The sequence below is a fragment of the Chenopodium album genome, chromosome 3 (genome assembly GCF_948465745.1).
Source record: "Chenopodium album chromosome 3, dcCheAlbu1.1, whole genome shotgun sequence".
Lineage (NCBI taxonomy): Eukaryota > Viridiplantae > Streptophyta > Magnoliopsida > Caryophyllales > Amaranthaceae > Chenopodium > Chenopodium album.
In genome coordinates, this window is record NC_137836.1 from 56,127,229 (window position 1) to 56,142,465 (window position 15,237).

The window sequence follows — 15,237 nt, forward strand, 5'->3', positions numbered from 1 at the left end:
TCCGCCTTTGTTAATTTGGCGGTTGGCTGTTGGCTGTTGGCTGGTTCACTTGGCTTGTTTGATTAGCTGGAATGTTTGGCTGTTTATAATGGCTTTTGAAATTGGCTATTTAAGCTGGTTGTTTATAAAAGTGTTTGGTAAATTAATTGTTGGTTGTTGGTTGTTAGCTGTTTATTAGATAATTTGTAGGCCAACAAGCCAAAAGCCAACAAAAAAGCTACTCAAAGCAGCTTTTTCATTTTGGCTTAAAAGCCAGTTTTTTCGTTGACTAAAAGCCAATTACCAAACACATTTTTTGGCTGTTTGACCACCTAAAAAGCCAAAAGCCAAAAGCTAACCAAAAAGCCATTAAAAAGCCAATTACCAAACATTGCCAAGGAATTGCCGGGTAATTAGTAGAGCTACACAAAAAAATTTACCCAAGTGTCACCATTAAAAGTAACATAGGATATGAGTTGAACAGAACATGTTATTGCAGTCCAACTTTCAGATATCTTCAGTGATACCGTTGTTCTTCTTCTTACAGGTCCTTTCTCTAGAAATTTCATTATCATCAGAAGCACCCAGGGAGCTCTTAAATCTCAAAGGTCAAACCTATATGGTCAAAGTCAAAGTTCATGTGTGCTAGAGTCAAAATTCTAGATCAATGTCCTTGTGAACTAGGGTCTAAGTCCAAGGTCAAAGTCTAAGATCAAGTGTTGAGGACTAAGTCAAACTCTAAGGTCCAAGGGTCAAGTCAATGTAGACTAAGGTTAATGCCAACTAGGGTCAATGCATGTGGTTCAAACTAAGGTCTATAGATGATGTGAACTAAAAGATGACCATGACTACAAGAATACAAATGGACGCGATCTAAGGTCAATAACTGTACACAGACAATTTCTTCTTATGTTCCAAGATCTAGAGCTTCAAAAATAGATTTTGGCATAACATTTATAGTAACACCGAAATCAAGCATAGTAAAAATACCATGATCAAGAATTCAACGTCTTCAATACAAAGCACGAAATAAGAATAATAATAATAAAAATCCACATCTATTAAAGAAGGCATAACATATGATATCAAATTTAAAAAATAAAAAATAAAAAAAAAAATTCAAGAAGTTCATATGAAATAATATCCGCATAATCAACACAAACATAGCACAACAGAAACACCCACAACATCATTTGCATCACCCTCAGCAGCAACAACATCCTCAGCAAGCTCTCTCGGCAGCAGCAGCATCATCCTCAGCAAGCTCTGTTAGGCTCCTTCATCATAGTTCTGAGGACTGTCAGCTTCTTATCCTCCGACTCTTTCGCGTTAAGAAACAACACTACAGGCAATGTGGTATTTTCTTTAAATAATTTATCGAAACGGTAGCTGGCATCAACCATCTCCTCATACGTGAAGTTATCATAATTGTTCTTTAAACTGAGCAATTGACACGCAACTTTGAGGCCTAGATCTTCTGAGCTACAAGAACTCAGACCCTGATTGTTGCTAGAACCGACTTCATCCCAACATACCTCTAGCCTATTCTCCGGCTGCTCAGTGGGTTCATACGTACTGATTAAGCCAAGGTTTGGGAACTGTGGCACAGGGCAACGACACTTTTGTTTTTCCTGCATAATAAACGTGTAACATCATAAATACTTCTTACATATGATAGTTGTTGGAAGTTCTTGATATAAAATAAGAGAGTTGGGGGAAAAACAAGATAGAGAGAAAAACAAATGAAAGGGGAAAATCCCACATTGGTTGGGGGGAAAGGTTTTTCCTTGTTTTTATATTGTAGTGTCTTAACACTACTTAGTTGAGTGAGTGGGAGTTAAGTGTTACTCCACACACACACGCGCGCGCGCGCGCCGAGTCGGGTCGGGTCGGGCTCGGGCCTCGGGACTTGGGACTTGGGACTTGGGGAATGCGCGGGCGTGGGTCCTTGTTATCTTTTTGGAGAAATTTTATTTCCTTTTCTTAGTTAAACATAATATTCTTTTTTGTCTGTTGGGAGTATTCTTTTCTGACTGTTGGGATTACGGAATTAAGTCAGTCATTAATCCCTTGATTATAGCTGACTGATTAATTCCTTGTTTCTTGCTTTCGTTGTTGACTGGTTGAATGAATCTGGTCGTTTTCTTAGCCAGATTCGTCCCTTGTTTTACGTTTCATGTCTCCCTTCTACTGCCTATATATAATCGTTGCTTTTTCCAGTCAAAAACATATAACACAATCAGTTATCTCTCTTCTCTAAAATTATCTAAACACGAGTTTCTTCTGTTCTGTTTTCTGGGCAAGTATTCTGAGTTCTATTCGGGTTTGTGAGTGCACATAAACTCCGGCGCCGTGCTTATCCTGGAGGGCGACCGCTTCTAGTCTACTGCACCGGGAGCTAGCGCGGAATCGTCTTTTAGGTCAGTGGTTCTCCACGACGCGGCTATTGTCACTTTGGTTCACGCATCAAGAGATAAGTAATATCTGTTTTATTGCTTAGTAGTATAACAATCTAAAAGACGATTATGGCTTCCAAGTTTCTGATTCCTGATATGTCTAAGTTAGAACCTCTTGATGTAAAGAATTATAAACGTTGGGCTGTTAGGATGCGTTTTTATTTGGAGAAAATTGATGTTGCATATGTTCTTGATGATATTGTTGAACCTGATGATAAGGATAATTTGTCTGAAACTGATGTTAAGTTTGCTAAGGATGATAGAACCTGTAAGGGCATGTTGTTGCATTATATGTCAAATAGCCTGTTGGATATTTATATGGGTTTTTATCATGCTAAGGATATTTGGGATGCTTTAGAGAAAAAATATGGGACTGATGATGATGGTACTAAACGTTATTGTGTTAGTAAGTGGTTAAGTTTTCAAGTTGTTTATGATAAGCCTATTATTGATCAGATTCATGCTTATGAGAGTGTTTGTATTAATATGGCTGCTGAAGGTCTGTCTATTTGTGATACTACCCTTGCTATTGTTCTGATTGAGAATGAAACTCCCTCCCTCTTGGAAGGATTTTCGTAACCAACTCATGCACAAAAACAAAGACCTAACCTTAGAGGAGCTTGCTGCTCACCTCAAAATTGAGGAGGAAAACCATATCAAAGACAAAACCCCTTATGTTTTTCCTTCCTCTTCCTCTGCCAAAGCCAATCTTCTTGAACCCAAACACAACAACAAGTCCAAAGCCAATAACAGTTCTCTTAAGCCTAAAGGGAAGGTTCAGAAGTACAAGTTTAAGGGTACTTGTTTTGAGTGTGGTTTGACTGGTCACAAGGCTAAGGATTGCAGGGTCAAGAAGAAGAACAATGGGCAAAGTCAAGCAAATCTTATTGAGGATTCTGACGTTATTGTTGTTGTTGTTTTAGAAGCTAACTTTACAGGTAATCCTGCTGAGTGGATTGTTGACACTGGAGCTACCAGACACATCTGCGCCAACAAGGACATGTTCACTACCTATGACAAGGTTGAAGGTGAAAATGTTTTCATGGGCAACTCAGCTTCTGCTTCTATCCAAGGCAAAGGGAAGATCGTTCTCACTCTCACTTCTGGAATATTGCTTACTCTGACTAATGTTTTGCATGTTCCAGAAATGCGCAGGAATTTAATTTCTGGCAGTTTACTCATGAAAGCTGGACTGAAGCTCTCTTTTGATTCTGATAGATTAGTTCTTACTCGCAATGGGAAATTTGTGGGATAGGGCTTTTGTAATGGGGGGCTTTTTACCCTTGATGTTAAAATTGACACTATGAATAAGAATGCTAGTACTTCTTCTGCTTATATTGCTGAGTCTATTGATTTATGGCATGCTAGATTAGGTCACGTTAATATTGATTCTATTAAAAGGCTTAAAAACTTAAATTTGATTCCAAGTTTTTCCAACATTGATTTTTCGAAATGTCAAATTTGTGTTTAAGCCAAATTTACAAAGAAGCCATTTAAATCATTAGATAGACAGACTGAAGTACTAGTGCTTGTTCATAGTGACTTGGGTGATTTTAACAATCACGAAAGTAGAGGGGGTAAAAAGTATTACATTATTTTTGTTGATGATTGCTCACGTTTTTGTATGGTTTATCTTCTCAGGTCTAAAGACGAAGCTGAGGAAATGTTCCTCAAATATAAAGATGAGGTAGCTAGAAAACCAATTGGACAAAAAGATTAAGAGGGTTAGGAGTGACAGGGGTGGTGAGTACAGCCCTGACACTCTTAAGGCATTTTGTGAGCAACTTGGCATTGTTCATGAGATAACAACTCCCTATTCACCCGAACAAAACGGTATAGCTGAAAGGAAAAATAGAACTTTAAAGAATATGATGAATTCTATGCTTATTAGTTCTGGGCTTCCTAATAACATGTGGGGGGAGGCTATTCTTTCTGCTTGTCATGTTTTGTATAGGGTTCCTCACAAGAAGCTTGACAAGACTCCATACGAAATATGGAAGGGTCGAGCGCCAAATTTGAAATACTTGAAAGTGTGGGGGTGCCTAGAAAAAGTAGGCATACCTAGTTTCAAGAGGGATAAAATTGTCCCAAAACTGTTGATGCTATTTTTATTGGCTATGCTTATCAAAGTGCAGCTTATCGTTTCTTTGTTAAAGGTGCTAACGACTCTTATGCAGGTGGCCATATCATTGAAGCGAGAGATGCTGAGTTCTTTGAGAAAATTTTTCCTTTGAAAATGTCTCCTTCTAATGATAGTGGATTACATGCTAGTAGTTTTGTTAGTTTACCTATTGCTAATGCTCCTATTACTAACGATGATTATGTTTTGGAGCCAAGGAGAAGCAAAAGGGCAAGAAAGGAAAACAATTTTGGTCCTGATTTTATTACTTCCTATTTATCTGAATCTTCCTTAATTGATGATGATTTTGTGCATATATTTGTTTTAGAAGATGATCCAAGAACCTATGATGAGGCAATGAGGTCAGTTGATGCTGTTTTTTGGAAAGAAGCAATTGATAGTGAATTACAATCAATTCTCAATAATAACACTTGGGAATTGGTTGAACTTCCTAGGGGTTGTAAGCCCATTACTTGTAAATGGATCTTTCGGAAAAAATTAAAGGCCGATGGATCCATAGACAAGTATAAGGCAAGGATAGTAGTGAGGGGTTTTACTCAAAAGTTTGGCATTGATTATTTTGATACTTACTCCCCTGTTACTAAAATTGCAACCATTAGGACTTTAATTGCTCTTGCTTGCATTTTTGATCTTGTTGTTCATCAAATGGATGTAAAAACTGCATTTTTGAATGGTGACTTGGATGAGGAGATTTATATGGTCCAACCTGAAGGGTTTGTTGTTCCAGGCCAATAGAAAAAGGTTTGTAAGTTAGTCAAGTCATTGTATGGGCTCAATCAAGCTCCAAAGCAATGGCATGACAAATTTGATAAGACTATGACTGGTAATGGTTTCCATGTTAATGAAGGTGAATCTTGTGTTTATTTTAAGCATGATAGTCATGGTTGTGTAATTATTTGTCTTTATGAGGATGATATGTTGATTTTTGGGACTGACTTGGATCGAGTAAATGAGACAAAACAGTTTTTGAGTTCGAATTTTGAAATGAAAGACATGGGTGAGGCAGATGTGATTTTGGGAGAAAAAATCAAAAGGACTCCAAAAGGCATCTGTCTTAATCAGTCACATTATGTTGAAAAGCTTCTTAAAAAGTTTGACTCATTTAATGTCGACCCAGTTAAGACTCCATATGACCCAAGTTTCCACCTAAAGAAAAATAATGGTGATCCAGTTAATCAGTCTGAGTATGCTCGAATTATTGGTAGAGTTATGTTTCTATTGAACTACACTAGACCTGACATTGCTTATTCTGTTAGTAGGTTGAGCAGGTACACTCATAACTCAAGCAGTGATCATTGGATTGCTCTTAGGAGGTTTCTTAGGTTGTTGGGGTTTGGTGAGTCCGACTCACCGCGGAAACAACCTCGACCCAAGGAACCACTCGTAATTAATAAAACCATAAAGCATAAATAAATAAACACAAGAAAAGGAAGAACGAATCATACCCTTGAAGTGAGCTTCACCCTCTCAAAACGGGCTCTTACTTGAAAGCCTTGAGCACCGCAAATGCCGTGCCTCCAACGGTATCCACCCACAAAGGACGAACACGACTTTTTAGGTCCGCTACCTTGGAATAAGTAAGGTCCGACCAAAACCCAAGTGTTAATGGAGTTTAAGAGTTTTTCCCAAAATATGGAATGCTCTTTCTAACTCCCACTCAAGCACTTTACTCCAAATCCCAAGGTTGGTATTTATAGAGAAAAGTATGAGTGGGAATTTCTATCCCATCACTGTGGGATCATGAAATTCCACAAATTAATTTAAAGCTAAATTAAATTAAAATTGCAAACTAATAATAAATTTACAAGTGGCATTACCATGTGAAATGGATTGGTGAGGACCACATGGAGAGTAGGGGACCATACTTGCTCCCCACTCAATACTCTCCTTGTGCCACATGTCCTTACCCACTTGCTCCCATATTCCTCAAGATTCCCCATAGTGACCGGCCCTATGGCCCAGCCACGAGCCCAGCCCCGCACCAAGATGCGGGCTGCTGCTGTGCGCGGAAGCCACGCACTTGGTGCGGGCTTGCTGTTGTGCGTGGCTGCTAGTGCGTGCGCTGCTAGCACGCCTAGCTTGCGGCAGCTAGCTGCTGCTGTGCGTGGCTGCTAGCACGGTGCGCTAGCACGCACCTAGCCAGCCATGCTAGGCTCGGCTTGGTGCGCTTGCTAGCCACCTATGCTTGGACATTTTTGCCCATAACATTCGGATGCTCGGGGCACTCCGATGCTAGGGTATTTTGGGAATATGGTCGATTTATTATTATTTTCCGCGTCTCGTCTTTTTTATTATTTTTGACTCGACTTCCGACGATCGGTTTCGACGCTCCAAGCTCGAATTACCGACGTCTAAATATTTAACACTCGGGCGACGAATTAATTTCTTCCGAATTAATTCGTCGAGTCGGTTCGTATATTTTGCTTGGGTGTGACCCGAAGGGTTCAGTCAAGATTAAGCTGTAATATTAATTATATTAATATTACTGATCGGAAGCGGCCTCCACCTAGGCATTCCGATCACTTGACCTTACTGAATATATTAGCTTTCTAATAATTATGAACCCGCTATCAGAATAATACACTTGTTCGAAGGACACCATTCCTTTAATAGGTACCTTAAGGGTACTGCGGATTGGGGTTTGCACTACTCCAAATTTCCCGGAGTTTTGGAAGGTTTTTGTGATGCCAACTGGGTATCCGATAATGATGAAGTTAACTCCACTAGTGGCTATGTCTTCACCCTTGGTGGTGGAGCTGTATCCTGGAAATCTTGTAAGCAATCTTGTACTGCTATGTCTACTATGGAATCTGAGTTTATTGCTCTTGAATTGGCAGGTCATGAGGCAGAATGGTTGAGGAACATGCTTGCAGATATTCCGCTGTGGGGGAAGCTAGCTCATTCAGTTGCACTTCATTGTGATTCGCAAGCTGCTATTGCTATTGCTCACAACCATGCCTATAATGGGAAGAAGAGACACATCCGTCTGAGGCATAAAGCCGTCAGAAATCTGTTGTCTGAAGGGGTGATATCACTGGACTATGTTAAGTCCGAAAAGAACATTGCGGATCCGTTAACTAAAGGCCTATGTAAAAAACTAGTTTTGGAAACATCGGAAGAGATGGGGCTAAAGCCCGTTGTATGAATTGTGAAATAGTGAACTCCTACTCACCATGAGTTCAAAGGAGAACATTATATAATAATTCAGAAGAACATTTTATTTTTATTGGACCATCTCTAGATGTTTGTTGTGCTTAGCTACAAATGAGAAGGAGGTTGAGCATATGGCTCTTAATGAACCCATATCCATATTTTTGGAGGTGTGTTGTAGCTCACACTTGATGGAGTTCACCTACTTAGGTGTGGAAGTGTGGCCGCTTCCTATGAGTATTTCGTGGGCTTATACTCTAGAGCACCTATGAGCATCCAGGCTGGACGTATGGCCAGTATAATGCGTCATCTTTATTCGCGGAATTTTAGAATATTATACATGTTCAATTGTGTGGCTTAAAGTGACGGGTCCCTAACTCCCTATTGAGTTCAAGACGAAAGTCACTTGGTAGGTGAGGGATCATAGCTTGATGTCCACTATGTGTTAATTCAAGTCGCGAGACATTGACACTTATGCAATTGTTTTGTTTTGCCCAGAATTCATCTTTTCCTTCCTTTCTTTTTCATATATTCGAACCTCTGGGGGATTGTTGGAAGTTCTTGATATAAAATAAGAGAGTTGGGGGAAAAACAAGAGAGAGAGAAAAACAAATGAAAGGGGAAAATCCCACATTGGTTGGGGGGAAAGGTTTTTCCTTGTTTTTATATTGTAGTGTCTTAACACTACTTAGTTGAGTGAGTGGGAGTTAAGTGTTACTCCACACACACACACGCGCGCGCGCGTGCGCCGAGCCGAGCCGGGCCGGGTCGGGCTCGGGCTCGGGCCTCGGGACTTGGGTCTTGGGGAATGCGATGCGCGGACGTGGGTCCTTGTTATCTTTTTGGAGAAATTTTATTTCCTTTTCTTTGTTAAACAGAATATTCTTTTTTGTCTGTTGAGAATAAGTCAGTCATTAATCCCTTGGTTATAGCTGACTGATTAATTCCTTGTTTCTTGCTTCCGTTGTTGACTGGTTGAATGAATCTGGTCGTTTTCTTAGCTAGATTCGTCCCTTGTTTTACGTTTCATGTCTCCCTTCTACTGCCTATATATACTCGTTGCTTTTTCCAGTCAAAAACACACAATACAATCAGTTATCACTCTTCTCTCAAATTATCTAAACACGAGTTTCTTCTGCTCTGTTTTCTGGGCAAGTATTCTGAGTTCCAGTCGGATTTGTGAGTGCACATAAACTCCGGCGTTGTGCTTATCCTGGAGGGCGACCGCTTCTAGTCTACTGCACCAGGAGGTAGCGCGGAATCGTCTTTTAGGTCAGTGGTTCTCCACGACGCGGCTATTGTCACTTTGGTTCACGCATCAAGAGATAAGTAATTTCTATTTTATTGCTTAGTAGTTTAACAATAGTAACATAAAAATCTGCTGGAAATAATAATATCTCTTCTAACATTCCAAAGTACAACAATCAAAACTGCATAAACTGCTTTGCTCATGTCCTAAAAGATTCAAGTAGGAGCTCTTAAATCTCAAGTAGGAGCAGCAAGATTCTCGTTGACTACACATTGCCATAACTTCTGAATACACATTGTTTTGCTTCTCATGCTGCAGTTGCAAATTTTGATTAGAATATATACATTAATAATCAACGAGACACGAGCTGAAGCAAACAATGTAATAAACTAGATCAAACCACTATGAACAAGGTTCAAACTTCAATTTTTCAAAGTCCTATTAAATTACTCTATATTCAATTTATAGCATTAAAGCTTGTGCCCCTTTCGAAAATCAAAAACTTCAAAATTGTCAATCTGATTTCCAATTAAGAAACGAGGATGCCCCAGTTTCTCATGACGAGAAACAAATTTTGTTTCTCACATGGCATTTTCGTAAATAAACCAACAACTTTATTCAACTTTTTTAACTGTGGAGCCCACAATACTGAAAAAGTTGTTGATTTATTCACGAAAATGCCACCATGAGAAACAAATTTCGTTTCTCACCGTGAGAAACAGGGAATTTCCCTTAAGAAACCCCATATAAGGTAATGCTTTTGTGCGTAAAATGTTATGACTTGAGAACACAAGGATCATATGGACATTCTTATTTATAGCAACTGTATATTATAACTTAAACAGGTTCTTCGGCTAAGTAAATCTGATCCTTGTAAGAAGCATTGGGACGTAAAGGTATTGTCAAAGTCAGCATAGAATGTCAGCTTGTAATGTTACCATATCAAGCACTGAACAAGTAAACTTCAGTATGTAAAATCTAGCTTTTACTAACAAAGCAAGAGCATTATCATACATTTCATATAATTAATAACATATTATACTGACTACAATTGAAAAGACTATTGAACAAAATTAAGGCAAAAATTAGCACATACCAGATGGATCTTTCCATTGGCAAGCTCCAAGGCATTACTCAACTTCTTATTTTCCTCCATTAGAGCCTCAATCTGAGAATTTAATGCAGTGTGGAAAGGATATATTCAGTCAAGACTCAAGAGATAGGTAGGGCATTCTATGTCCAACTACATGCTTGTATGTACCTTTTTTTGGGAGGATATGTACATGGCTTTGTACTTAACATCTTCGGCATCAGCATCATCCTTCTTTGAAGACCTTCTAGTTTCATATCAAGGATTGAAAATAGCTTCAATCAATAAGAACAAAACCAATAAGCAATGGATCGAGAAAAAGTTGTGATAATTACTTCAGATGCTTCCTCGGTGAATTTGTTGTCTTCATCTAGCATTGGCTTATCATTGTTCGGACTTTCACTGATGATTATCTCTTCAATAGTAGGTTCTATTGCTAGGTTACCACATGTGCTCTGGATCCGCGGAGATCTTCTAATAATGGCAGTACGAGCTTTCAATCTTAACAATACGTGAGGTGTTAGAAGGATGAGTGCCTTCAGCGGTAATTGTGTGCACTTCAGGGAGAGATTTTGGTGCTGATGTTGGTTGAAAGTTTTCAGGCTGCCAGCATTATGTTAAAGAAAACACCATTCAAAAAGTTAAAGCATCATTTAAAAGCAAAAGGACAATGTAGGACTTGATTGATCTTGACAGCTAAATATGATAAATTATTATGAAGCGCGGAACAGAAAAAGGAGATAAATTAACAATTTCATTAGAAACAAAAATATGATATCATGCAAAAGGAGACCATCTAATGCTATTTTCACAACTCACAACAAAGGTTCCAAACATAATACTTGCCCTGCAGAAGCCAAAATATTTCAGGTAAGCTAAACTACACTTAGGGGGCGTTTGGTATAAATTCCGTAAATTGAATGGAAAGGATTTATATAAGTAAGGGAAAGGGTAATGATACACGTTACTTTTGATATGTGTTTGGTATCTTTATAAAATGGAAACAAATTGAGGAGTTTATGATTGAGGAGGGAAACGCATTTTGTTTCCACTAGTTGGATAAGGGTAACAATTTGGGGGATTTTGTTACCCTTTGGAAACGGTATTTGTTACTTATAGCTCATACCAAACTAATAGAAACGGAAACACTTATTTGTTTACGTTTCCTATGTTACAATTTTTCATACCAAACACCCCCTTAGAAGGGATGTACAAGATAATGATGGCGTAAAGCTACCCAAAATGCATTCATTGTTATCAGACCAGTAGACCACATAGATGTTGGATGAATCAGCCTCACTGCATCCATAATTAGATTGAAGTACAATAAATTTGATCAAATTTGCTTCTAGCAAGTGATTATTTACATTATAAAAATATAGTTTTTGAACTCCACTGTTGGGCCCGTATTATCACACGACCCATTACATCTAGGGCATCAATCTAAGACAAATAAGTCAGCAAGAATATGCAAAGCGGCTTGATCGAAGTAAACAAGGAAAGCAGCATCATGCATATCAATCAAGGAGATACTTGCCAAAGATACACCTACAGAACAGGGAAGAAGATAAATCAAGAAGATCTTCCCCATTTCAAATATATTCTGAAGATATTTGTAAACCCTATAGATCCCTAGGCATAAATAAGCATAATTAGACAATTTTAGCATTCATGTACACACGCATACACTTAAATATAGCAGAATTACTCTACTTTTATCTACGGAACTGCGTCTCTACTGAACAAGGAGGCCTGTCCTTACTCAGTATTGTATCTCTAAACTCATCTTCTTTATATAATCGAATATTTACTGCCTACTTATTGATTACTTGTTGATTCATTATCGTTCTTAGTTATTTATATGCTTTTGGTAGTATGATTGTTATTACCCCTCAAACCTAGCAGATTCTCGTATGTCCTTATTGAGATTTGCCTAAACAATTTGGCGCCCACCGTGGGGCTGATAATCAATTAACCTACCAATCCGCCAAAAAACAAGACAAACACCATGACTGGGCAACCAGTACCTTTTACCATTGCCGAAATTAATGAAGGAATGAACGCATTCCGCCAAACTTTAGACCAGCAGAAAAGCCAAATCGAAACGCTGCTGGCCCAAAAGATCTAAACTGAAGCCAAACTCACCAGCCTTACCAAACAAAATGAAGCCCTTCGTAGCCAAATACAATCAGTTGTATCCAAAACCATTAACACGAGAAAGAACACCGAAGGCATAGCCATGCAGCTTGACTTGTCCGGAACCTTTCACACCCCTAACGGGGAAAAAGGATCTAACAACAGGGATGATACCCTGGATCTAGACTCTTTGGATCCAAGAACCCCCAAGAAGGACAGTTAGGAAAGAGCTGAAGAAGGAAAAGTAGAAAAGATGGTCAAGGAATACCTCAAGACAATCGAGGCCAAAATAGCCAAAATCCCTGGAATGCCAAAACCCATGGAAGAGGAAGCATCAGATGGCTATATAGAATCCCCATTCTCAGAAGAGATCGCCATGGTAGAAGTCCCAAAGAGGTTCAACACGCCCAATATGACTATGTACGATGGAACAACAGACCCTGATGAGCACGTGTCCCTCTACAAACAGAAGATGATGACAAGCTCAATCCTTAGAGACATCAGAGAGGCTATCATGTGCAAAGGCTTTGAAGCCACATTATCAGGTCCAGCTCTAACCTGGTTCATTAATTTAGATAATGGGACTATTCGATCTTTTGCAGGAATGGTGAACCTATTTAAGGTCCAATTTGCCAGCAGCAGGAAAATCGAAAAACAATCTTCAGATCTGTACCGCGTTGTGCAGAGACATGGTGAATCCTTGAGAGATTATCTTAACAGGTTCAACATGGAGAAGATTGGAATACATAAGTGTGATGCTCCCACAACAATCGAAGCGTTCAAAAGAGGATTGCTAGACCATAGTGAGCTCTACAAGGAATTGACTAAATATCCTTGTACAACCTTTGAAGATGTGCAAGCCAAAGCTATGGCTCAAGGCAGATTTGAGGAAGATGCATATGCAAGAAAGACTCCTAAGCCAGATCGCCAACCAAGAAGGAACAACAATTTTCCAAGAAGAGACCATCGATTTAAGCCGTATCAGCGTTCTCGCTTTGACGAGGGAACAGTCAATGCTGTCGAAGAAGAATTTTCTGATTGGAGGGAGGATCCTGAACTCCCACCTAAATTACATGAGTATTGCTTTAACGTTAATCCTGCAGGAGTAATAAGGACCCTGAATAAGATGGAAGATACTATGCAATGGCCCAGAAGGAGTGATAGGCTTGGAGAGAAGAAAGATCCCTCCAGATGGTGTGATTTCCATTCAGATATCGGTCACACTACTGACGAATGTGTCGCGCTCAGAAAGGAAGTCGCATACTTGCTGAAGAAAGACTACCTCAAAGAGCTCCTGTCAGATAGATCTAAAGCTTCAGGGAAAGAGAGAGAGTCTAAGCAAGGAGGTCCTCCTCCTCCGCCTCCAATTGTCAAAACCATCTGTTTCATATCAGGAGGGTCAGAAGTATGCGGTTTAACATATTCAGCAGCAAAATGACATGCAAAGGAAAGTAACAAGGATCAACCGGACAAGAGGGAGAAATCCAAGATAGACATCCCCATCATGTTTGAAGAAAGCGATGCAGTAGAAGGCCATCATGACGGTCTGGTAATTTCACTCCCAGTGGGAAACTGCATGATCAAACGAATCCTAGTTGACAATGGAAGCTCTGTAAATATCATCATGCTTGACACCCTGAAACATATGAACATAGATGAGAAGAACATTGTCAATAAGTCAACAATGTTAGTGGGATTCAGTGCGGAAACCAAAAAGACAAGTGGAGAGATTACATTGGCAACATACGCAAAAGGGATCAACCTACAGGTCAAGTTCCTAGTGATTGATACTCTGTCTTCGTACAATATGATTTTAGGCAGACCTTGGATACATGAGATGAAAGCCATCCCTTCTACGTACCATCAAGTCATTAAGTTCCCTACTAGATGGGGTATTCAAGAAATCATAGGTGATCCTAGGGAAGCAAAAGAGTGTTACAAGATAGCATTGAAAGCAACGTCTGTAGAAAAGTGTTCAGCATAGCAATCAGAGGGTCAGCTGGGCCAAGAAAAGTTGAGCATAACAGAAGAACAAGAAGCTACAGAAGTCCAGTTGAACCCCAAACATCTAGATAAAAAAGTCAGAATAGGATCGGAATTGAAGGCAGAACTCAGACAACAAGTTTACGACTTTCTAGACGAAGAGAAAGACGTATTCGCCTGGACCCATGAAGACATGAAAGGCATCTCTCCAGACGTAATTACTCACAAGTTGAACGTGGATCCAATGCATACACCAGTAAAACAGAAGAGAAGGAAATTTGCGCCAGAAAGGAACAAGATTATCAATGAGGAAATTCAAAACCTACTGAAGACTGGGAAGATCAGAGAGGTAAAGTACCCAGAATGGCTCGCCAACGTAGTGATAGTTAGGAAGAAGAACAGAAAATGGCGTATCTACATAGACTTTACAGACATCAATAAGGCGTGCCCAAAAGATCCGTTCCCTTTACCTCATATTGATGCCATGGTAGACGCCACAGCAGGGCACGAGCTGCTATCCTTCATGGACGCCTACAGTGGTTACAACCAGATCCTCATGCACAAAGATGACCAGGAGAAAACCGCCTTCATTACCAGTCAAGGAATATACTGCTATAAGGTAATGCCTTTTGGATTGAAGAACGCAAGAGCAACATACCAGAGGTTGGTGAACAAGATGTTTGAAGAGCAGATTGGCAACACAATGGAAGTCTACATTGATGACATGGTAGTTAATTCCAAAAAGGCAGAAGATCACATCAAAGACCTTAGAGAAGCATTTGCCATCTTAAAGAAGTACGGCATGAAGTTAAACCCCACAAAATGCACATTTGGAGTACAGTCAGGAAGGTTCCTAGGATACATGGTCACACAAAGAGGAATAGAAGCCAGCCCAGACCAAGTCAAAGCCATCCTAGACCTAGAGCGACCAAAATCCAAGAATGATGTACAAAGCTTAACAGGGAAAATTGCAGCATTGAACAGGTTCATCTCAAAATCTTCAGACAATAATAGAGCCTTTTACGAAGTACTGAAGAAGAATAAGGAATTCAAG

At 39.5% G+C, this 15,237-nt stretch overlaps 2 protein-coding genes across 2 annotated transcripts; one reads left to right on the forward strand and one right to left on the reverse strand.

Moving 5' to 3' along the window:
• Positions 1-9,127: 9,127 nt before the first annotated feature.
• Positions 9,128-10,667, reverse strand: LOC145625134 (uncharacterized). The gene is made up of 4 exons (XM_081678213.1): positions 10,400-10,667; positions 10,236-10,311; positions 10,071-10,142; positions 9,128-9,286 (listed from the first exon to the last, which is right to left on the reverse strand). The coding sequence occupies exons 1-4, from the start codon at positions 10,432-10,434 to the stop codon at positions 9,128-9,130; spliced, it is 342 nt and encodes a 113-aa protein (XP_081534339.1). The 5' UTR covers positions 10,435-10,667.
• A 1,786-nt stretch (positions 10,668-12,453) lies between these two features.
• On the forward strand, positions 12,454-14,184 carry LOC145625135 (uncharacterized). Its single transcript, XM_081678214.1, has 3 exons — positions 12,454-12,745; positions 12,803-13,546; positions 13,766-14,184. The coding sequence occupies exons 1-3, from the start codon at positions 12,454-12,456 to the stop codon at positions 14,182-14,184; spliced, it is 1,455 nt and encodes a 484-aa protein (XP_081534340.1).
• Positions 14,185-15,237: the final 1,053 nt, after the last annotated feature.

Bases quoted from the DNA above. Each gene is read 5' to 3' on its own strand.
- LOC145625135 (XM_081678214.1), top strand. From the start codon at position 12,454: ATGGTCAAGGAATACCTCAAGACAATCGAGGCCAAAATAGCCAAAATC. The intron at 12,746-12,802 runs GTCCAGCTCTAA...GATCTTTTGCAG, and splicing joins CTTTGAAGCCACATTATCAG to GAATGGTGAACCTATTTAAG. The intron at 13,547-13,765 runs GTCCTCCTCCTC...TTTCACTCCCAG, and splicing joins GAGAGAGTCTAAGCAAGGAG to TGGGAAACTGCATGATCAAA.
- LOC145625134 (XM_081678213.1), bottom strand. From the start codon at position 10,434: ATGAAGACAACAAATTCACCGAGGAAGCATCTGAA. The intron at 10,312-10,399 runs GTAATTATCACA...ATATGAAACTAG, and splicing joins TCACCGAGGAAGCATCTGAA to AAGGTCTTCAAAGAAGGATG. The intron at 9,287-10,070 runs GTATGTGCTAAT...TTGCAACTGCAG, and splicing joins CCAATGGAAAGATCCATCTG to CATGAGAAGCAAAACAATGT.